The 22,787-nt window shown below is 57.6% G+C and overlaps 2 protein-coding genes and 1 long non-coding RNA gene across 4 annotated transcripts in view; 2 read left to right on the top strand and 1 right to left on the bottom strand.

The window, feature by feature from the left end:
- Positions 1-1,341: 1,341 nt before the first annotated feature.
- Positions 1,342-10,704, top strand: SYT12 (synaptotagmin 12). 2 transcript variants are annotated; one of them, XM_027717957.2, is made up of 8 exons: positions 1,342-1,882; positions 4,579-4,643; positions 6,008-6,201; positions 6,485-6,877; positions 8,531-8,746; positions 8,841-8,961; positions 9,166-9,299; positions 10,007-10,704. In XM_027717957.2, exons 2-8 carry the CDS (start codon positions 4,607-4,609, stop codon positions 10,178-10,180), a joined length of 1,269 nt encoding a protein of 422 aa, XP_027573758.1. In that variant the 5' UTR covers positions 1,342-1,882; positions 4,579-4,606; the 3' UTR covers positions 10,181-10,704. The 2 variants fall into 2 exon arrangements, with proteins under 2 accessions (XP_027573758.1, XP_027573753.1); XM_027717952.2 differs by having other exon boundaries at positions 1,343-1,882; positions 4,404-4,643.
- A 1,704-nt stretch (positions 10,705-12,408) lies between these two features.
- IGHMBP2 (immunoglobulin mu DNA binding protein 2) overlaps positions 12,409-22,787 on the bottom strand; it is a 25,778-nt gene continuing 15,399 nt past the window's right edge. Inside the window, exons 9-15 of the mRNA XM_027717947.2 lie at positions 20,375-20,557; positions 19,632-19,750; positions 18,486-18,580; positions 18,061-18,184; positions 15,129-15,962; positions 14,542-14,714; positions 12,409-12,720 (exon numbers count right to left, since the gene is read on the bottom strand). Coding sequence (XP_027573748.2) covers positions 12,523-12,720; positions 14,542-14,714; positions 15,129-15,962; positions 18,061-18,184; positions 18,486-18,580; positions 19,632-19,750; positions 20,375-20,557 — 1,726 coding nt within the window. The 3' untranslated portion in view covers positions 12,409-12,522. The remainder of the gene's footprint in view (positions 12,721-14,541; positions 14,715-15,128; positions 15,963-18,060; positions 18,185-18,485; positions 18,581-19,631; positions 19,751-20,374; positions 20,558-22,787) is intronic.
- The window catches only part of LOC120324202, a 7,800-nt gene continuing 2,153 nt past the window's right edge, over positions 17,141-22,787 (top strand). The window contains exons 1-2 of the long non-coding RNA XR_005565318.1: positions 17,141-17,199; positions 19,172-19,295. This is a non-coding gene — a long non-coding RNA (uncharacterized LOC120324202). The remainder of the gene's footprint in view (positions 17,200-19,171; positions 19,296-22,787) is intronic.

The following is a 22,787-nucleotide window of genomic DNA, read 5'->3' as shown; positions in this document are numbered from 1 at the left end:
GCTGGATAAATCCAGGTGCCCAGATGGGGCCTTTGGAGATTTCCAAACCTCGTCCCAACCCCGTCCTGTCCAGAACAGCTCGAGGGGTCACCTTTGCCCTGAGGCTGGAGCCCTGCAGGAGGGTGCTGGATCCTGGGCTGTGCCCTGGAGGGGACACCCTGTCCCATCATTGGGGATGCAGAGGAAGTTTGGGAACTGGGAAAGGACCACGGCCTGCTGTTTTCCAGCTACACCCAGAAGAAGGGCCAGGAAGCCCAATGGAAAGGACCCTTGGCTGCAGGATGAGGCAGCTCCCCCCAGCCAGGTGATGTTTTTGGCACAGTTGAAACTTGCTCTGTTTTTTCCCTGAAAATGAACTCCCCACCGGGAAGATTGTGGGACCTTCTCCCAGTGCTGCCCTCCCTCCGGAGCAGGGAGCTGCAGCAGGGGTCGAGCTGGCCCTGTGGCTGACTGTCGTGGGTGTTCCTGGGAGTTACAGCTCCTCTGGAATGTCACACTGCTCCTGAGACCACCTTTGCTCAGGGTGTGTGGGCTTTTCTCCCCGCAAAGTTGCAATTATTCCGTTTTCTCCAAGCAAAGCGATTCTCCTGCTGGCTGAAATGACTCCTTAATGCCCTGGAAGTCACCTGGCACTTGAGGTAAGGTGGCTGAAAACATGGGTGTGAAGGCAGGGAAAGGGAAGATCCCCTGGGATGGTGTGTAGGGGCAGTGTGACCGATGGTCACGGTGTCACAGGTGTGGTGGGCACAGAGCCTTTGGTCTCCAAACTGCCCAAGGGGCTTTTTGGGCCAAATCCCAAAAGGTTCCACCTTTTGCTGCAGAGGGAGAGGATCTGACGGGTTTTTTTCTCAGGAACAGCCAGAGCCAAGACCTTGCTGGATGGCCCCAGGTGTCCCCACGGCCAGGAGGGACACCCAGCTGGAAGCTGTTTGGGACCTGAGGATTTGGCTCTGGGGTGATGATCCCACTGGCTTTGGGGGGCACTGGGAGGGGATGTGGGTCCCCATGGAGAGAAACACTCATCAGGATCCACGAGGAGGAGGAGCTGGAGATGCAGAGGTGCAGTGGGAGGGGCGAGGGGGTCCCTGGGCAGCGGGAAGTGGGATTTGGGGAAGCCCCCTGTGCCCAGAGCTGCCTGCAGGCAGCGGAGGGTCTCTGGTGTGGGATGAGGGAGCTGGCATTGTCCCTCCACGCTCCTGGCTGGGGTTTGGGGTGGGTTTGCAGGGTTTGGGGTGATTTCTGTGGGGTTTTGGGGGTTTTTATGGCAACTTCCTAAGGAAAGCTGCCAGCCTGGGAGGCAAATCGAGAGTGAGAGACCCCTGCATCCCCTCCCTGCGGTGCCCAGACCCGTCCCCCCCGGGCAGGGCAGAGCATCTCCCGCAGCCCTGGGAAGTCGCTTCTCCCCCGCTCCGCTCTGCCCGGGGGGGGGGTTTGGGCCGGGTTAAGCCAAACCCCGGGGAGGGTCTGGCGAGCGCAGAGACCGCCCAGCTCATCGCACGGATGAGCGGGCAGTGGCGCCCGGCTCCGCCCCGGGCTGGGCTGGGCGAGGGAGCGGAGCCGCTCCCGGTCTGGCACGGCCGGGAAGCATCCCGGATTGGGGGGCGAGGGGGGCGGAGATCCCGGGGCTGAGCCCCCAACCCGCAGGGACTCCCGGGCAGCGGAGAGGGGGGCTCTGCCCGGTACCCACCGGCGGGAAGCATCCCGGGAGGGAGGAGCTCCTTGGATCCCGGGGCTGAGCTCAGGGACCCCCGGGCAGCGGAGGGGGCTCTGCCCGGTCCCCACCGCCGGCCGGGCGGACCCCGGCGGTCGCCGCGTTCCCCCCGCCGTGGGAGCGGACACCCCGAGGGTTCCCGCAGATCCCCGAGGATTCGTACCTGTCCAGGTAAAGCGCGGCGGGAGGAACCGGGGGGTGCGGGGGGGTGCAGCGATGGGGGCCGCCGGTTTGGGTGCCCGTGGGGGTGGGGTGGGTCCCCTGCGAGGGGCCGGGGAGGGCGGTGGGTGAGCGCGGAGCCCAAATCCTTGTGTTTTGGCAAGTTTGGGATGCGTCTTTTTATCTGTGCCAGGAGCGAACTCCATCCCACTTCTGTGCCCTGCGGATGGAGGCCAGGCAGGGCAGGAGGGGGATGGAAGGGGCTGGCAGAGCCCCGCCCGGGTGGGCACAGCCGCAGGACCAGTGGCACCAGCGAGCCGAGTTTAGCCCGGGCTCAGCACACCCGGCACGGCAGGGAGGGATGGATGAGCAGGGAGATGGCTGGAACCTGGACTGGGACATTTGGGGACTGCAGCGTGCTCGGGGAGGGGTCGTACCCAGGTTGGTCCCGGTGCTCTGGGACCAGCAATTTGGTTTCTGTGCCTGCAGCCTCAGCTGGTGGTGGTGCCAAAACAGCAGCCGGGTGACAAGTCCCGAAGGTTGGGGGGGACCCCCTTTTCCATGGGGGACACACGGCTTTGATGCTGTTTCTCTCTCCTCATCGAGCTGTTTTATTGCCCCTCCAAGCAGGAAAAGGAACCCAAGGTCTGCAGCAGCTCCCAAGGAAAACAAAGGTGCCCTGGCCCTGAGTATTAGGACATTAGGATGGATGGAGGGGGCTCTGCACCCCAAACCAGGGTTCTGCACCCTGTTCTGGGACTCTGCACCCTGTTCTGGGGCTCTCTACCTCAAACCAGGGCTCTGCACCCTGGTCTTGAGGTCTGTGGGTAAGAAATCCACCTACCCCTGAGCTGCCGGCAGCGGGAGAATGGTGCCAGTTCCTTCCAAATCCCTCAGGTTTGATTTCCCAGGATTTTGAGCAGCAGGTCAGGGGGATGTCAGAGCAGCTCAGTGAAACGCTCCAGGGAAGAGCTTAGTTTACAAAAAAAGCCATGAATCCTTCCCCGAGCACCTCCACCTCCGTTTCCTCACTCGGGAGAGGTTGATGCTGTTTTCCTAACAGGAAAATACCTCTGGATTTTGTCCTAGAGCTGAGCACCGCAGTCTCTTTCCGGGTGATGCCTCGGAAATCTGTTTAACTTGCTGCTTAGAGAAGGAGGGTTTGAGGGGAGAAGCTCTGAAAGACAAGGAAAATCAGGAATTCTTTTTAATTTCCAAGAGAAATTGGGAAGAGATGGAGGAGGTTTGTCCTCTTGCAGGAAGAGTCGGTCGTGAAAACTTTGCTATTTTTGTATTAAAAAAAACCCAAACACTGGGAAACGTGGAAAGGAGCGAAGCCCCTTGCTTGGGCATGGGAGCTTTTCAGGGCACAAAAAGAGGTGGCAAATCTCCATCGTGTTGCTCTGTTTGGATGCCAGTTTTCAGCACCGAACAGCAGAGCATCCCTTGAGCTGAGCTCAGCCCGTGTGTGACACGAGTTCAGCACGTTCTCAGCCGGGTTATTCCTGTTTTATCGATTGCCTGGGGAGGTTTGTGCCGGTGGGAGGAGGCTGGGGAGGAGCTGGGCATCTCCCAGCCCCACCTCAGCCTCGCTGTCCCTTTGGGTTGCATTTGGGACCCCCCCTCCTCCTGTTAGCCCAAAAATGGGCCACGTGTCCCTGCAGAGGGTCCCCAGCCAGGCCAGGCCAGCACAGCTCATATTTTCCTCTATAATACACTGACAGTCCCACCTTTGCCTGTTAAAATCCAAGCCTGGATGGTTTTGGGGAGGGTTGATCACCCCACAGTGCTTGAAGCTGTGAGCACCTGGAAAGTGAGACCCAAATATTGCGGGATCATCCGTCTGAGGCCAACCCAGCTCCTTCTCCCGTGCCATGAGTAGGCTTTGGGGCTGTGGAAATTCTGGAGAGGGGCTGGGGGGCTCTGAGGGGGGTGGGGAGAGGGTTTAGGTGCAGTGCTGAGGTTGGGGGTCTGTGGGATCATGTCAGCATCCCATGGGCTGTGATCTCCTGGCTCAGATGCCAGGGAGCATTCTGGCTCGGTTCCTGCTAGATTTGATTTGCTTGCTGGGTGTTTTGGGGGATCTCAAACCCCCTTTGTACAGCAGGAAATAGTTGTCCTGGATAAATCCCCTTTGGCATCCGTGGTACCTTCACTGGGATCTGCCTGGAGGAGCAGCTTCCCTCCATTAGGATGGATCTCTCTCGTATGACTCGACTGGGAAAACCCCTTCATGGGGGGAAGGTGGCGGAGCTTTCCCACCGCGGGAGCTGATTCCTGGGGAATGGCATCACCTGCGGCAACCCCAAAACTGGGGAGTGGGACTGCCCCCCTCACCTGGGGCCAGGGCAGAGCCTCGGGAGAGTCTGGCAAACTGCAGGAGGAGAAGGAAGATTTAAGCTGGAAAAGCAGCAAAGGGCTTTAAGGGCTGCGGGAGGGAGGACATTCCGGTTGGGAATGTCACCCACTAAACACTCCTGAGGTAAATCGAGCGGCTCTGCCTCTTCCCAAGTGGTTTCCATCCCTCCTCCAGCTCCTGCCGCCGGCTGAGAGGCTTCAGCGCCTTTGCTCAGCGCCTGGAAGAGGAGCCAAGGCCGGGAGCAGCGGAGGGGGAGCAGTGATGGAACGCTCACTGCAGGAAAATCACAAGGCGTTCGATTTTTGAACGATTTTGCCTTCGCCCTGACGCCGTGTCTCGCGCATTCCAGGCTGTCCCGCTGGCAGGGAGCGTTTGCCATGGACACCGGGCACGTCAGCAGGTCCCGCTTCAGCGGTGAGTCCTCCCCAGAGAGCCCGGGGAGGGTTTGGGGCAGAGCTGGCCGGGCTCACACCGAGGTCTTTTTGGGGGGGGTTGGCTGGTCCTCGCTGCTTCCCACCGGGAGAACCCTCTGCTCCACACGCCTGTGGGATTTTGTTTCCTAAAACGTGGGTAAAACCCTTAAAAGCCTCCAAGATATGGGGTTTAGTTTCCTAAAACGTGGGTAAAACCCTTAAAGCCCCCAAGTTTTAGTGCTCAGCCCTCAGAAAGGGGCAGGAGTGAGGAGGAAGCAGGTTGCAGTTCAACTGGGATTTTTGTACCTGGAGTTATTCAGAAGCAGGCGCCAGTAAAGGATTATTCTTCCAATTTTGTTTTTATTCTCGAGTTTTGCCCCTCTGTCATAGCAGGAGCCTGGGAACTCTGGCAAAGGAAACCTGTGACTTCTTCCCCCAGCATCCTTAGCCGGGATGCAGGGATAAATCAGAGTCCTTATGGGGTTTGGGAGAGGTGGAGGAAGCAGGGCCTGGCTCCTACCCCGAGGTTTAACCCCCGAGATCCCTCTGGGCTGCTCCCGGGATCCGGATTAGGTGCTTTGGATGCAGATAGTCAGTTCCTTCTGCTCATCCTTCCTCCGTTCCTGCCGGAGGAGGGCTGGGGGGAGCAGCAGGTTGTGCCTGTGCTCGGATGCGATGTGGGAGTTCAGCCTGGCTTTGGGCTTTTTCTGGCTCCGAAGGAGGGAGCGCCGCGCCGCGATGCCGGAGGGCTCCCCGGCAGCGCTCTGGGATGAGAAATCCTTTCTTTTCCCGCTGTTTTTGTGCTCCCCGGAGCGGTCGGTGTCGGTTCCGCGCGGGAGTGATGGAGGCTGGTGCAATGCAGCAGGAACCGCTCGCCGGAGCATCGCTGCCGAGCCCGGCGCTCCCTCCCCGCTCGCTCCAGCAGCACCCGGGGGGCTCTGCCCCCGTTTCCAGCAGCTTTTGGGTTTGGTTTTTCCCCTATATCTGGATTTTCCTGGCATCCCCAGCCCGTGGGGACCCAGGCGGCAGCGAGGGGGATGCAGATGCGCACGGGGCACATCTGTCGGTGGGACGGAGCCGCAGCTGGCGAAGGGACCCCCGGCACCCTGGAGTGATGAAGCCACTCGCTGGGAAGCGGGGCTGGGAAGCAGGAGCACGTCACCTCCCGAGAAAGCCAAGCCAGGACTGTCATTTTTTTTTGACTGGCAAAGCCGCTGCCTGACCCGGGTGGGAGCTGTGGTTTATCCCCCCTTGGCCCATCCCGTCCTCGGAGCTTAGAGCCGAGTTCCTGGCGTGGAAGCGGCTGGGGCTGAAGGCTCAGCCCGGGGGTCGTGACGAGCTCACGGAGCCCCTTGTCCCCTCCAGTGGCCTCCAGCCCGCCGCGGTGGGAGATCGGGCTCTACGCCGCCGGCGCCTTGGCGCTGCTGGGAATCGCAGCCATCAACCTCTGGAAGCTCTGGCGCTCCGGCAGCTACCCGGCCCCTTCCCCCTTCCCCAACTATGACTACCGGTACCTGGAGCAGAAGTACGGAGCCGCGTATCCGGACGTCAGGCACAAGGTAAAAGGGGGGGAAAGTCGGGTTGGTCTCCTTCCCTTTGCAACGTGTGGGATGCCGCAAGGGTGAAAATATCTCCTGGCTCCCAGCGGGAGCGGTCACGGGCGGCGACCCGGTGCTGGTGGAGCGTTTGGGGGGATCGGCGGAGCTGGGAGCTGCGGGAGGCACCGGGCTCGCTGCCGCAGCAGCTTGGGGCCAGGCAGGGGCCGGGAGGCATCCAAAGAGGCGCCGGAGAAGCCCAGCTGGAGGGACGGGATGGCATCGCCTGGTTTCCTTTCCCTGGCAGCGAGGGCTGGCCCCGGGCTCGCAGCGGACGCCGGGTCAGAGCGCTGCCAGCCGCAGGAGCAGCCTGAGGGCAGAGGACACCTTGGAGAGCATCCAGGAGCTGGGCAGCCTGGAGCTGATGGGCAGAGACCTGGGCCTGGCCCACTACGGCCCCCTGAAGAAATCCATCTCGGCCGACTCCCTCAACTCCATCTCGTCCATCGGGAACAACTTCGGGCAGGATTTCACGGTGGGGCAGGTGGAGGTGTCCATGGAGTACGACGGGAAGGCGGCCGCCCTGCACGTGACGCTGCTGCAGGGCAAGGACCTGCTGGAGAAGGAGGACGCGCGGTTCGAGTCCTGCTTCATGCGGATCAGCCTCCTCCCGGCCGAGCAGATCGTCGGCATCTCCCGGGTGAGTCCCCCAGGCCCCCCGCGGAACCCCGGCGTGGGATTTTGGGTGGCAGCATCCCTTGGGCACGCTCCCCAGGGCAGCGGTGGGGGTTTGTTTGGGAGCAGGGAGCTCCAGACACATCAGGACCGGGTGCGGTTGGCACGGGATTTTGGGGGTTTCAGCTTCCTGGGGCAGTGGGAAGTTTGGGGTTTGGGATTAGGAGACTTCAGGCATGCCAGGGCTGGATATGGTTGGCATGGGATTTTGGGGATGTCAGCTTCCCAGGGCAGTGACGGGGGTTTGGGAGCAGGAAGCTCCCGGTGCGTCGGGACTGGATGCAGTTGGCACAGGATTTTGGGGGGTGTCCCAGGTGGGTTTGCACATCAGAGGCTTGGCAGAGGCAGAGGTGTCTCCCCTTTGACTGGGATTTGGGCTGACTTTGTCATCTCCGAGCGTGGCTGGTGGCAGGTTTTCCTGCTCGAATTGCCCTGCTCCAAGTGCCGAGGATGCTGTGGGAGGTGGAAGAAGTGGCCTGGGGTGAAACTTGGGGGGCAGTGGCAGTTTGGGCAGGTGCTCTTGGTGTCTTGCCATGGTCCCACAGCCCCCTGAGTCCCCAGAGGCCCTGCAATCCCTCTCCTTGCCACAGCTTTTCCCTCTCCATGCAGAAAGATCCATGTGGCTGCAATGTCAGGTCCACCACTGGGGGTGGATTTGGGGCAAAACTTCTCTTTTTAAGCGCCCCAAAAGCTGGTCTCAGAAAGCAGGAGCCTCAGTTTTCCTTCAGCAGCTGCTTTTTGGAGAGCTCAGGGTCAGCCAGTTTGATTTAATCGGGATATTTATTTGGAATCTTCATCCCACCAAAGAAACCCCTCTGTGGGGGATGCGGTGCCGCTCCACCCACACACACCCTCTGCTGCCTCCAAAATATTTCCACAGTGCCCTTTTAGACCGTTTTTCCATCCAGATCTCAGGCTCTTCGTTTTTGCTCTGGAGGTATTTATTATTTAGCATCATTATTTATAATTCACCAGCACTCTGTCCTTGGCTGCCCCCAGGCCACAGATGAAGGCCCAGTCGGAGCTTTTGGTGGTGCTTATGGAGGGGTTTGAAAAAACAGCTTTGGGATCAACACCTTCAGGATGGGCCCTGGGAGCTGCTGCTGCCTCTGCTCCCAGGGAATGATGTGGCACGGGGACAGTGTCAGCCAAAAGGCACCATTCCCGTTGGGCACATCCAGGGATTGGTTCAGCTCCGTCTCAGAGTGGGGTTGGGGATTACACCCCCTCAGCAAAATCCTGGAGCCCGATGTGGCCAAGCCAGATGCACATCCAAGCTCTCAGGGTACCTGGATGGATCTGAGAGCACCAGACCAACCTTGATTTTTTTTAATTAGAAAAATTAACAGGCGCTGGGGGCAGGTCACAGCCCTCATTTTTGCCCCAGTCGCTGAGTGGCTGCTGGGGTGGAGTGGGAAATGACTCATCCCCGTGGAGGCTGGGACCCCCCAGCTCCATCAGGCCGGGGATGCCCTCCCTGACTTTGTTGTTCTCGGGGATGCCCTCGCTCCCCGAGGCCACGCGCTCCTCGCAGCTCCCGTGAGGAGAGACAAGGTGGGTCTTGGACGTGGCCCCTAAACCCGAGGGGTGCCAGGGCAATCCCTCCTTCCCGTGGCAGATCCAGAGGAGCGCCTACGCCGTGGCCTTCGACGAGCGCTTCTCCATCCCGCTGGATCCGGCGGCGCTGGAGGAGAACAGCCTGCGCTTCTCCGTCTTCGGCATCGACGAGGACGAGAGGAGCGTCAGCACCGGCGTGGCCGAGCTCAAGCTCTCCGACCTGGACCTGGCCACGCGCCCCTTCAATGCCTGGCTCTACCTGCAGGACATGAGCAAGGTGAGCGGGGCCGGGGGGGTGCCCCGTCTCCCACCTCGGGTCTCGGGGGGGGGCTCCCAGGGGTCGGTGGGTGACGGGGCGTTGTGTCCCGCAGCCCGTGGACACGGTGGGGGAGATCCTGCTCTCCCTGAGCTACCTGCCCACGGCCGAGCGGCTCACGGTGGTGGTGGTCAAGGCCAAGAACCTCGTGTGGACCAACGGCAAGGTGACCGCAGGTGAGAGGGCTGGGGGGGGCCGGGCGGGCACGGGGGGCTTGTGTTGGGCTGAGGTTTGCCCTGGTTTGTGCCACTGACCACACAGATCTTTACTGGAGCGGCTCCCGCTGAGGAAGGGCCACTAGAGAGGGTCCCCCCTCTTTCTCCACGTCCCTGGGGACATGTGTGACTGACCCTGGGGTCTCTCCCCCACCTCTCGAGCAGATCCCTTCGTCAAGGTGTACCTGCTGCAGGACGGGAGGAAGATCAGCAAGAAGAAGACGGCGGTGAAGAGGGGGGACACCAACCCCGTGTTCAACGAGGCCATGATCTTCTCCGTGCCGGCCATCGTGCTCCAGGTCTGGCCCAGCTTGGGGCACATCCCACCGCTCCTCGAGCTCCCCAGATCCTCCAGTGGGGAGTTCCAGGAGGATGAGGGGTTCTGGGGGGATCCTGGGAGCTGTGGGGGCCAGGGGTGTGTAGGGATGGTTTGGGGGTGTATGAGTGGGGCAGGGCATGAAGCAGACATGGGGAGGGGCTTTTAGGGGGATGTGGGTGACTTTTGGGGGATTGGTGGGAGGGCTGTTTGGAGGGGATGTGGATGTGTGGGGGCTGTCGGAGGGGATGTGAATGTGTGGAAGTGTCTGGTGGGGGGGATGCGCGTGGGGGACTCTTGTGGGGGGATGTAGATGTGTGGGCTGGGATATAAGGTGTGCATATGTATGGGGGGGTGGTTGTGTATGTGGACAGGGGCATATCTGGATTTAGGGGATGTGGGGAAAAACAGGAGGATGTGTAAGTATGGGGGTATAAGAGGGTGTGTATATATAGTGGCATGGGGGGATTTAGGGGAGGTTTCAAGTGCAGGGAGTGGGTTTGAAGAGGGTGGGGGCACAGAGGGCTGTATGTGGGGTGCAGCTGTTTTGGGGGTGAATTTACGGGGTGGAGGGAGTATGGACGGTCTGGCACTATGTGTGTGTGCGTGTGTGTGCACTTGGGAAGAGCACAGGGACACGTGTCCGGGCTGGGGGCTGGCGTGTGGTGACACCCCTGTCGTGCCCCCCAGGAGCTGTCCCTGCGCGTGACGGTGGCCGAGAGCGGCGAGGACGGGCGCGGTGACAACACGGGCCACGTGCTCATCGGCCCCACCGCCAGCGGGATGGGCACCACGCACTGGAACCAGATGCTGGCCACGCTGAGGAAGCCCGTGTCCATGTGGCACCCACTCCGCAGGAATTAGGGGGGCTCCTGGGGGGGCTGCACCCCGACGCCGGCTCTGCCGGGCACCGCGGGGCCAGGAGCCACCGAGCAGGGGCTGAGCAGGACTCTGTGGCACCTCAGAGGGTCAGCTCCTGCCTAAAACACCCCGAGGATGGATGGAGTGACTCTGCGGCTTCATCTCCGCCCTCCTGGGTCCCCCACACGTGGGGACTGACGGACAGACCCACTGGCAAGGAGCCCAGACGGACCAAAACCAGCCAGAACCTCCCCAGACGGCTGGGCTGAGCATCCCAGCGGCCTCAAAATCGGTGGAATCCTCAAACACGGACCCCAAGGCTGCACGGGAGAGGGGGGATTCCTTTGGAATGTGGGTTTTTCTGAGGGGGGTGATAAATGCCAGCATGGCGTGGCTCCTCTCGGCGAGAGTGGCGATCCTGGGGGGATTTTTAAGAGGGATTTCGGTGTGTCGTGCTGGGGACAGGATGTTTCCAGTGGGAACGGAGAAAGGGAGCAATAAGAGCAGAAAAAGCAATTGTTATTATATATGGCTTCTCCTTCCGTCTGTTTTCCCACGCAGTAAATCCCTGCTCCGTCTCCGCTGGCCGCAAGGAGGGGGCTGGACTTGGTTTCCAAGGTTTCGAGGGTGACAGGCAGAGGGCTCCGCTGGAGCCCCTCGTGGCAGGGGATGCCCTGGGGCCGCATCCCCCCTTGCCTGGAGCCTCGGCTTTTCCCTGCCTGCAGGATGCTGGTGGGGAGCCAGGCTGGGAAATCTGGGGGCTGTGTGCCAGGAAAGCAGCGCCGCGGGGCGAGCACACACTGGGATGTGGCTGCCTGGGGGAAAAAGTGGGAATGAGCCATTTAGCCGTTTTCCCCTGATTAAAGGTGACTCCGAGGTGACTTATCCCGTGAGCTGGTGACACTTTTCCCTTCTCATCTGTCCTGCCTGACCTTGGCTTTGGGACAGGGCTGTGATGTCCCTGTTCCATCACGCCCCTCTGCTCCGCCTCCTTTCCCGTACGTGCCCGTCTCCGCTCACTGATGCCCAGATTTCCCTCTCCCATGCTCCATCTCCTCCTCCTCCCCACCTTCCCCTCCAGGAGCCCCCCTGTCCCATCTGCTGCCAGGTGAGTTGGTGCCATCGCTCCGTGGCTGACGCACGGCCGGCCCCAGGCACCGAGGCACGAGCCAAGGATGGAGGGGCTGGAAGGATGAGCTTTTCTGAAGGACTGAGGAAGGTTTTTTTTGGGAAGTTGTTCACAGCCAGTACTCACAGGCCCCGAGGTTTGGGGGCAAAAATTTTCTTATTAGCTACCGCAGCCAGCTTTTGGGAAGAGACAGACACAGAGATCCTTGGCTGTCCTGCAGCTCCTGCCAAGTGCTGAGCCTTGCTCGGGATGAGGTGAGTGACTTCCACAGGTTCTGGAATCACCCTGGGCAACATCAGTGATGTTCAGCCCCAAAATGATGGGGAACATGTGGTTTGGGGCTGTTTATTGTGCCCCTCTCTGGACATTCCTCTTTCAAGGCACCTCAGCACCTTTTCCTTCATCCTGAGGGCAAAAGAACGCTGCTGGAGCTATTTTTGGGGGGGACGGGTGGACCCTGTGAGTGGGACTGGAGCCAGCAAGGAGAGGGGATAGGGCAGGGGCCGTGTGGGGATGGAGAGAGGCTTTGGAAACGGGGATCAACTGGCAGGAAGCAACGTGAGAGATGGATTAGTTTGGGGGTACAGGACTGGGAGAAGGCCTGGGAGGGACACGAGGCTCCCTCCTGCCTGGGAGGGCTGCACTGCCTTTGTTGCTGTGGGGTTCCCAGTGCACCTTGGTGTCCCAGGAGCTCCCCATGCCCATCCCAATGCAAGCCCGGAGCGGGGCTGAGCCCCCTGCCAAGCCCCTCTCCTGGGTGTGAGGGGATGGGACAGCCCCGAGGGGTTTGGGCTGTGCTGGCTGTGGTGTGGACACGCCGGGTCACTCCGAGCAGTGCCAGAGGATTGCTGGGCTGGCATCCATTTCCTTAGTCACCCTCCCTGGAGCAGAGGGTCACCCGGGGTTTCTGGTGCCTCCCACGTTCCTGCTCCCAGACATCCATCTTTGGCTGCCTCAGGGATTGACGTGACAGTGGCAGCTCATTGCTTTGGGTGTTTAATGCCTGTTGTAACCGTGAGCTCCAGCCTCTGTGAACATCCATCACCGTGTCCATACGGATAACCAGGACAATACAGCACCTCTCCCTCCCCAGCCCCTGGCTCCAGGCTGTGTCCCCCCCAAAATCGAGCCCCCCCACTCCCCCCAGAGCTCAGCAGCTCCGACCTGGGAGGGCTGAGCGGCGGCTCTGAGGTTAAAAAAGCGGGATTCAGGTCCCTCATTTCTCCTTGTCTTTCTTTCTGCCCTTCCTCTGGCTCGTCAGCTCGCTGAGCTTCTTGTCCAGGCGCCGCTGGAGGTGGGCTCGCTTGGCTGGGTCCAGGGATTTGTCCTTGGAGCCACTCCCGGGATACAGGACCCCTTCCCTGCTGATCCGCTGCCGCGCCTGGGCCTTGGCCTTGTCCCCACAGCCGTGGACCTGCAGGGGGAGAACGGACACCAGCTGGGAAGCAGGGCAGGGATCACCCACCTGGGAACCAGGGGGTTTCATTCCCGGAGCGTGGAATTCCTCTTCCACCTTCGCATCCTCCTAAAACCATCTCCTATCATTAGTAACCACAATTTACATTCTTATTTATTTTTAATTATTGCTTATTATCTATATTTATTGTTATCTATTATTATTACATTATATATAATTATATATTATATATAATACTATATATTATATATAATACTATATATTATATATAATACTATATATACACATAGATTTGTTTTATTTTAGTTTTTAATTTAATTTTCATTTTATTAATATTTATATTTTATTGTTATTTTTAAATTATATAAATTTACAGATTTATCAGGTATTATAATCATTATTTATTGTTAATTATAATCCACCTTTTATTATTATTAATAAATGATTTCTTATTATTATGTATTTTATTAAACCCTCATTTATGCTTCAGAACAAAATATAAAGGGGATTCTTCTCCTCCTGGACTGCACAGCTGGCAAATCATCCTTTGGGATGATTCAAGTGGCTCCTTCTGCTTATACTATTATATATTAATTTTTATTTTTGTTTACTATTCATTATCATTATTTATTCTTAATAATAAATTGAAGCTTAATATTATTACTTATTCTTATGTATTATTATATATTTTGTTAAACCATCATTTATAGCTCCTCTCACGAAATATAAAGGTGATTTTTCTGCTACTGGACTCTGCCCAGGCAAGTAAATCATCCTTTGGGATGTTTCAAGTGGCTCCTTCCACTTCCTTTCCAGTGAACTGGGAAAAGTAATTTGGGGAATAAGAGACCTTTTCAGCCACGGATCTGCTCCTCTCATGAAATTTGATCTGTCTCCTGCAGTGGAATTAAAAAACCCTCATAAAGCTCGTTCTGTGCAGGCAAAGCTCTCCCAGCCCAGCCTGTGCTCCAGCCCTGGCCGTGTCCGAGGGGTGTGGAGCCAAATCCAACACGAGAATCATCTCCCACAGGTGAGATCCTAAAATCTGACCCCTTCTCCTGGTCCATCCCGAAGTCATTTATGTTTCCACGACCTGGGGTCCCAGAGAGCCACTGGGGCTATTCCACATGGAAGCCTGATAACATCTGGGAAGAGGGATGGGCTTTAAAAAGCAAGGAAAACTGTCCAACAGGGATTTGAATCCCTACAACTGTTCCTCGTTGGAGGCTCGTTACAATTCGGCAGGGAGAGGCGATTCTGCAGGATATAAATTCACATCCCCCCGGATGGTGAGTGACCATAAATACAGCTATTCTTTGCCATGGAAACAGATAGCTCCTGACAGGGGGAAAAGCTGTGCCAAGGATTTATAGGGCTGCTGAGCTCCGGGAGGCTCCACAGGGCACGGAACTGCGCCTGGGAGCTGTGGGAGGAGGGTCAGGGGCACAGGGAATTCTGAATTGCTGACCAGACAGCACTTCTCCGTGCTGGGGACCCGTCCCCAGGATGCAGAGGGAATCTGGAAAGGGCTGGGAATCGAGTCTAAGCTCCCTTGAGTCACTGCCTTAAGCTTGTGCCTCTCCATTTCTCCTCCCTGCCTCGATGGCCTGAGGGTATAAATGCCAGAAAATGCCAAAGAAGGGCAAAGTGAGAGGAAAAGAAGGCGGGCAGAGCCCAGGTGTGGCACTTGGCAGCCCTGTGTACCTGCAGCTCAGCACAGACTGTGACAGGGAGGGCCCTGCTGAAACCCCCTGCAAGGAAACCCTGCCCAGGGAGCTCCACAGGGAACATTCCCAGGTTAAGCCCGCCCTGCTGTACCTCAGGGATGTGGTGGCTGAGGCAGTAGCACCGGCGGCAGTGGTGGCAGAGCTGGCCCAGGGTTGTGACAGAGGCTTTGCAGCGGGGGAAGGCACAGGTCCTGTCAGCCTCCATGGCCGCAGAGATCAGAGCGTCGAAATCTTCTCCTGCTCCGCTCCCGACCGCCGGCTTTCCTGGGAAAGGTGAGCAGACACCTGGAATGGGGACTGGCAACAAACCCACCCACCTACAGCCACAGCCTGGGCTGCCTCTGCTTCCTTCAGTGTGGGCCCTCTTAGCTCTTCCCTCTGCATTTGGGAGTCTCCCATGGAACCCCTGAGCCTCTTTCCTGGGAAAGGGTCCCCAATGTTTTTCTTCTGACTTAAGGAATGTGCCTCCAGGTACACAAAGCCCTCTCCCCAGCTGCTGTAGCCAACTGATGCACATTCCTGCCAGTTCCCACCCCTCTGACAAGGACCAGGGAGCTTTCCAAGAGCCACATGCTTCATGCACACAGGCAAATCCCAAGGTCTGGAGCAAACTCACAGGGATTAAGATTCGCTCAAGGAAGACCATTAACTTTTCTGGTTATGAAAAGCCTGACCTACCTTTGGCTTCGCTTTTGTCCTTTTTCCTGCTGCTGGTGCCGGGCTCCCGCACCTTCCTGGCCGCCTCCTCCCGTCTGGCTTTCTCCCTCTGGACTCTCTCCAGGTGCAGGGATTTCAGGTCCACTTTCCCCGAGCCCTCGCTGCTCCCCCCCGGCTCCGCAGGGACAGGGGTGCTCCCGCTGGGATGCTCAGGCTCTGGAAGGGGCTGCGGGGGCTCGGGGGGCAGCTCGGGGGGCTCCACGGGGTCTCCCTTACGGACACTGATGTACCTGTCCCGGCCCTCCCCGGAGCTCAGGTGCTGCAGCCCGTATTCCTCTGCCAGCAGGTGAACCAGCATCCGGTCGTGGGAATTCAGGGACGGCGGGAAATCCAGCTGCACCTCGCCGCTCGCCAGGAACGCCACCAGCGCGGCCCTGAACCTGTCCCCGGCATCCTTTGTCCCCGAGTCCTCTCTCCCAGCTCCGGCGGTGTTCCGGGAGGAACGTGCTCCCTGTTTCTGGCTCCCAGCTCCGGCTGCTGCTCCCGCCTTTTGCTTCCCGCCCGGAGCGGGCTGCGGTTTGGGGCCGGGCTGCGGTTTGGGGCCGGACGCCGCGGGCGGTTTCGGGCCCTGCTGCCGCTCGCCCCGGCCCTTCCCGGAGTAGTTTTGGGGCACGAGGTCATCCAGGTACTCGAAGGCGGAGCGGACGTGGCCGTGCCGGGAGAAGTGGTCCAGGAGGCGGCGCAGGAAGGGCTGGCTGCCCACGGTGTGGCTGTCACACACCACGGCCACGTGGCGCCGCGCCCGCGTCACCGCCACGTTGATCCGCCGCTCCTCCGCCAGGAAACCCACCTCACCTGGGAGAGGGACAGGGAGGGCCGTGGGAGGGAGGGATCCAGGCGAGGGGCCGGTCCCAGTGACCCAAGGGTTGCTTGGCGGAAGGGTGGGAGTCGGCGTTTACGGGGTCCCCGCTCACACCATCCCATTCCTCTTTCTACCTGTGTTTCGCCACCCGCAGCCAGAGCCAGGGCTCCACACTGAGCTCCTGGGATAGGGAAGAGGATGGAAGGCACGTGGAGAGGAGAAATGTTTCCCTGGCTGGCCCACAACACGAGACCAGGTTGGATCTGGGAGCGAAGGCAATGCTGGAGCAGCGTGGAAAAGGCTCACCTTGCGACAGAGGAGGAACTGCAGGTAAAGGACCTCCCCCTGTCCTACAGAGCTCCCTCGTCCTTGGAGGGTCTAGAGGAACAGCCATTTAGGAGCTGGGGAGGTTCTCCTCTGCTCACAGAGCAGCAGTGCTGGGATGACTCAGGGAGGATCAGCCAGCGAGAAGGGGAGCGTGGGCAGCTGCCGAGCTTCCAGCTCCAGGGAATAGAGAGGAGGCCAGTCGGGAAGAGATTAATGCCTCCACCGGAGCTGTGCCCAGCCTGGCTCTGCTCCTGCCGTGCCTGAGCAGCCTAATTTGTGCTGCCTTTGAGGGATGGGGTGAGGGTGAGCCCCTCTCCGGGCTCTGCAGCTCGGAGAACCATTCCCAGCTCCTCTGATGTGGTTTAGCCTGGCTAGAGGGGCAAGTCCAACTCCTTTGATCTGGGAATTAGAGAATCCTGGAATAGTTTGGGTTGGGATGGACATTAAACACCATCCAGTCCCACCCCCTGACATGGGCAGGGACACCTTCCACTGGCCCAAGTTGCTCCAAGCCCTGTCTAACCTGGCCTTGGACATTCCAGGGATGGGGCAGCCACAGCTTCTCTGGGCAACCTGTGCCAGGGCCTCCCCACCCTCACAGGGAACAATTTCCTTTGAAAAGAAGAAAAAAGTTTCCTGCTGGATCAGGAATGGTGGCAGAGGGACAGGTCAAGGTCCCTGGCCTGCTCTGAGTGGAGAAACGCAGCTGCAAGAGGTTATGGATTTCTCCCAAGGGACTCAGAGAGCATCAATATCATCTCTTGTACCCCATGCAGGAAAAGCCTCCCTGTTCCCCCAGGAAGGCAATTCCTGCCCCACTTCTGAGCTCTGGCTGCTCCCTGTACAGGGAAAGGGGCTGAGGACACCCACCTTCCTGGGACACCAGCTCCTACCAGCACAGGGGTGAGTCACTCCTGGATAAGGACTATTCTTAGTGCTGTCCCCACCTCCATTCTCCCCACAACGCTGCTTTTCTTCCTCTAGGCTTGGAAAAAAAGGTACCTCCTCCTTCCATGCATGCTTTCCCTCCTTTTTTTCCCCCCTTCCTGCCATCAGCACTCAGCATTTCACCTTCAGCAGCACAGGCAGGGCAGCAGGGTTGTGTCTCCTGTGGCTTTGGAAAGGGCAGTGATCCCTGCACGGGACAGAGGGGTCCTGGAGCGCTCCACAAAATCCTTCCACTCCCCCACAGGAGCCTCGTGCCCCCAGGGCAGCAGCTTTTTTCCAGCTATTAACTTTCTCTGAAGCTGCTGATAGGAAAGAACTTGATTTTCCGCTCTAGATTTTGCTCCCAAAAGCTGCATTTTCCGTGCCTGACTTGGGATGCCAGCTCCTGTTTGCTTCCTGCAGGGAACCGACCCAGAATTGGCTCCAAACCCAGTAAATTACCCCCCAACTCCAGTAAATGTGGGGCTAATGGGATGGGATGTTATTATTAGTATTATTATTATCATTATCATCATCATCATCATTCTTATTGCTTCATTCAATCATTTCTGAGGCCTCAAGAGCCAGGAAACCTCCAAACTGAGCAGTCCCGGCCCCTTTGAACCTGCTGTACCATGGGAGCCTCCTCTGCAACCCTGACAGCAAATATATTCATTAATTAAACAAAAAAGGCTGAAAAGGAAGCATTTTGCCAGTAATTCCATTCAGAGCCAAGTCCTAGAGCACTGCAATCAAACCACAGTGCTTGGCTGCACGACTTCCTTCCCATTTCCTTCCCATTCCCCACGGAATCACGCTCCAGCAGCGAGCTCTTACCTTTCCTGTTGGATCTGACAAAGGACAGGATCACTGCCTCCTTCTCTCTTCCTTGGAAACCATCAACTGATTTGATTTCCAGCTCGGGGTGGCTGTGACAAAGGTGCTCTCGTAGCATGTCCACCTGGAAAACAGGCCACAGGTAGCTTTTAAAGGAAAGACAGGGGTGAAAAGGGTTAAAATGGCACAATTTGGGGGAAATCCTTTCCTCCCAAACCTGCTTGCACCTCCTGGAGGTCAGGTGATGATTCCTGAGGGTGGGAATGGTGCATCTAACTAACATCTCCTCCCCCCACGGCCTCGAGCTGCTCAAATGTGGAGGAGTTGGCCCCAAATGCTGATTAAATTTGGCTCTGCCAGTCTCTGGGACATTGTGGTGCTCCCTGTGCAGGGAGAGGGGGAATGCCAGGAGAGGGACAGCTCACCTGGAGGTTGTAGGGAGCCACCACAGCGATGTCCTTGGCCTTCACACCAGCGTCCACCAAGGCCTGGACGTGCAGCCCGGCCAGCTGGACCTCCCCTGGGGCAGAAACAGAGTGTGACAGGGGGACCAGAGGCCAGAGAAACGTGCCCAGCTTCCATAAAACAGCAGGAAAAACTCAGAGAGACCTCGCTCCCTCCCCTTAAACAGCTGGAAAGGCTCAGGGAGACCCTGCTCCAGCCCCTAAAACAGCAGAAGAGGCTCAGGACACCCTGGTCCAGAGCTCTGCCAAACAGCAGGAAAGGTGCCTGGTTCAGAGGGATCTAAAGGGACAAGTTAAATCAAATGTGAATTATTTCCCTGGTTCACTGGCTGGACTTCTGCTTTGCAGCAAAACACAGCAATAAACATCAAGACTGCAGTGAGCCAAGAGGCTGCCTCCCAAATCTGGGGAGCTGTGCTTTTGATCCCCTGCTCCAAATCCCTGAGTTCTCTCAGTCAAGGCTTTTGGGCTCTCTGTGAGGGGACAAGAGCCTGTCACTGTTCAGTGGGGCCCTGGGAATGGTGCATGGAAAAATGAGGCACTAAAATGCTGGTGGGGTAAAAGGTATTTAAACTGGTAAAAGCTGTCCTTGTATTTTCCAGCCTGACTTTATGCTCAAGCTCCATAATGAAACCTATTTTTTTAAGGTGAAAAGCAGCAGGAACCTGATGTCTTAGGAAAATCCCTGGAGAAGAGCCAGACAGGATTTCATGGAAGGAGCAGAGGACTCGGAAGGAATTCTGAGCCCTGCCCACAGCCTTCCCAACACAGGTTTGTGCTCTCCCTGCTGCTGTTTGCCCTTCCATGGTGTAAAGCACCCCCCACAGGGATCCTCCACCCTGTCCTAGTCCTCAGCATGGAGGAATGTCCCTGCAAGGGGACACTGGCTGGCCACCCCCACGCTGGACATTGTCACCACGGACCCGTGGCCACTCTGCTCCAGCTCAGAGTTCTTTGAGCCTGAGGATTTATGGAGGGGGATGATCCCTCAGCTGAGCAAGGCTCCCTGGATCCCCACCTTCCCCAAGGGGGACACCTCTGGGATGTGGAGGGCTGAGCACCTCAGACCATCCATTCTGGGCAATGGCATTTTCCGAGCGACGGTACCTGGATTCCCCTTGGACTGTTCATCCTCCTCTTCCAGCTCAAACAGGCCACAGCCAGCGGTGTCGATGAGCAGCAAGGCAATGGTGGTCTCTTCTGTGGAGGAGACGCCCGGCAGGTCCCTGCACAAGGGGTTTGGGAAAGGGACAGGTAACAATGCTCTGCAGTATCCAGAGGGGCCGTGGCCGCCCCATCCCTGGGAGTGTTCCAGGCTGGGTTGGACAAGGCTTGGAGCAACCCGGGCTAGTGGAAGGTGGGCCCATGGAAACTGGATGGTGTTTAAGGTCCCTTCCCACCCAAACCATTCTGGGATTCCACGCTCCCATACCAAAGGAGGACACACACAAGATAACCTTTACAGAGAGGGTGATCAGACACTGGAATGGGCTGCCCAGGGAAGTGGTGGATTCTCCATCCCTGGAGATTTTTAAAAAGAGACCGGATGTGGCATCAGTGCCATGGCCTAGTAACTGCAGTGGTAGTGGATCAAGGGTTGGACTTGATGATCTCGGAGGTCCCTTCCAACCCAACTGATTCTATGATTCTATGAACTCTGCCTGACCTCTGGTCGGGCAGCAGAAAAGGACAAACCTCCCTCAGTTACCGTTCCCTCGGCGCACCAAAGGACCAAACGCAAACGGCACCGCCAAGGGGACAGCAGGAACAGAAAACCCCCCCGGGGAAGGGGCAAACCGGGATGAGGAGGACACCTCAGCTCAGGTGCCAGCAGAGAGCAAGCGACCCACCTGAGCAGGTGCTGTGCCACGGAGGGGTGGGCGCTGAGCCGGCCGCCGTAGAGCTCCGAGGAGGCCCAGTCCATGATGAGCCGGTGCATGCGGTACTGCACCGTCAGCATCCGCACCGCCCGCTCCCCGTAGTGCCGCGCCAGCCGCTCCATCAGGCTCAGGGACAGGCCCTGGGCCGCAGCCCTGCAGGGGACAACCACCTCAGAGGGGGCCCGGGGCACGGGCGGGACCCGCGCTGGGCTGAGCTCAACCAGCACCCGGCGACAGACACGAACGGCGCCCGTCGGTGCCAGCGGGTAAGTCGGAATGCTGCCGATGGGTAAGCTGGAATGCTGTTGGAGCACCTGCAGCACCTACTCCAGACCCTGCTCAGCGACCTGACGTGGCCCTGCTGGGGTGGCACTGTCACCCCTGTTTCACCCACAGGTACCAGGAGGGTGCAGTGTTGGCTGTGGAGTCCCCATCCCTGGAGGTGCTCCAAGGAGCGACTGAACGTGGCAGGTCCAGGTGACAAGGTGGGGACCTGTCACAGATTGACTCGAAGACTTTGGAGGTCTTTTCCAGCCTAAACGGTTCTGGGATTCCATGATCCGTCAGCATAAGGCTACACTGGCATTACTACAAGCTCAGCCACGGCGTCGGCATCACCCAGTGTATCAGGATCAGAGCTCAACCCCAAATTTTGGAATGCTTGGTGTCCACACAGCCAGCCCTTGCTGATGTTTCACCCAGACACCTGCTGCTCCAGTGTTTTCATCCTTCCCTGCCGCTCGCCCCAGGCTAACACAGGGATCGTTGTTTCATCACCCACCAAACCCCATCACCTCTGGCAGAGGCCCTGGGGCACAAATTAATCCTAATGAAATTAGCCTTTTGGGAGCTTAATTGCTTTGCCTTCACTGACAGAGAGGGTTTGTTGGAAGCACCAGCCGGAGGCACCGTCTGAGGAAGAAGGATGGAAGTCGTCGTGCCTGAATTTTGTGAGCATGAAGAGATTTTTCATACTGTGCTGACAGTGAGGGGGTGCTGGCTGCTGCCAGACACAATGAACCAGCACAAAGATGATGAAATGATGATAGAGGACAGCTCAGGAGAATGATTTCCATCAAGGCTAAGGGCCACAGCACGCATCCAATCCCTGCCCTGGGAATTCCAGCCCCACAGTGAGGGATTGTTGTGGTACTGGCCAGTCCTGCCATGCTCCCAACAGGTACTTGGAAAATGCGACCAGAGAACTGCAAAGTCACTAAACCTACAGAAAGGAAAATTAAGGACAGATCTTTCCAAGAAGCTGGGTTTCATTAGCCCTCCTTCCTGCTGGATCATAGGGGAAAAAAATGGGGAATAACCTCTGAATGGACACAGCTGCAGGACCTGGGAGGCAGCAGTTTGCCAGGGGTGGGCTGGAGTGAAGGGACAGAGCAGGATGGGGGGTTGGGAAATGCGTTCCAGTTACCAGGAACGAGCTTTGCTCCTGAATGAGAAGGTGCTGTCATGTTGCCTGATCCCTCCCACAGACCCTGAATCTCCTGGGCAAGGGGGGAATTTAAGTAGGGAGAGCTGTCTGCACTCAGGTGAAACAGCCATTAAATCTCCCAGCAAGCCTCAGGAATAATGCTCTTCCATACCCTTCCAGCTCCATTCCCACCACAGGGCTCTACATGCTGAATTAATAATGAGGAATTAAACTGCTTGAGAATATTTCACCTGTTAATAATTTCTATTATTTTACCACTCAATTAATTCCTACAGCGGTTGATTTCTACGCCAACAAAATCCTAAGTGCCCTGAGCAGACATTTTTTACGTATCAACTGCTTTAGACAAAGAGAACTGGGAGAAAAGGTTGGACAGACACGATTGCACAGTGTGCCCTTTTCTTATTCACCCCTGAGACAGGAGATGCTGGTGTGACTGATCTCTGCAGCACACACTGAATTTGGATGGAAGAGCCTGGAGGAGGATGTCACTGTGTTTTCCTGCCTCAAGAACTCCACATTAACAGGGTTAATTAATGGATGTGCATCCAGGAGCACATCCATTGCTCCTGGATGGCAAAACCAGGCTGAGGCTGTTGTGGACATGGAAAGTATTTGCTCTGTGCCCTGGGTTTTTCCATCCTGGTAAAGCTTTAAGAGGTTTCACAGAAAGGTAAAGCAGTAGTGAGGCTGTGCAGAATCCCCCCTTTTCCCTGGATATTGTGGGTTTGGTTTTTTTTTAATCCTTGCAAATATAAAGGAGGAGGGGAGCATGTTCTATTCCAGCTGTGGAAGCTGGCAGAGGAACCCAAGGCCTGACACTTGCTCTTCAGTGGCAAAGTGAAAGCAGATCCATTCAGTCTCGACAGGATTTGGGATGGTGCAGACACCCAGACTGACCATTAGCAAACAAGCAGCAAAACACCCCAGTGTTTG

This window comes from Pipra filicauda, unplaced genomic scaffold (genome assembly GCF_003945595.2).
Source record: "Pipra filicauda isolate LSUMZ 115617 unplaced genomic scaffold, ASM394559v2 scaffold45_size4122338_pilon, whole genome shotgun sequence".
NCBI classification, from domain to species: domain Eukaryota; kingdom Metazoa; phylum Chordata; class Aves; order Passeriformes; family Pipridae; genus Pipra; species Pipra filicauda.
Note: the sequence above shows the minus strand (reverse complement) of the source record. Positions and strands in the feature narration are given on the sequence as shown.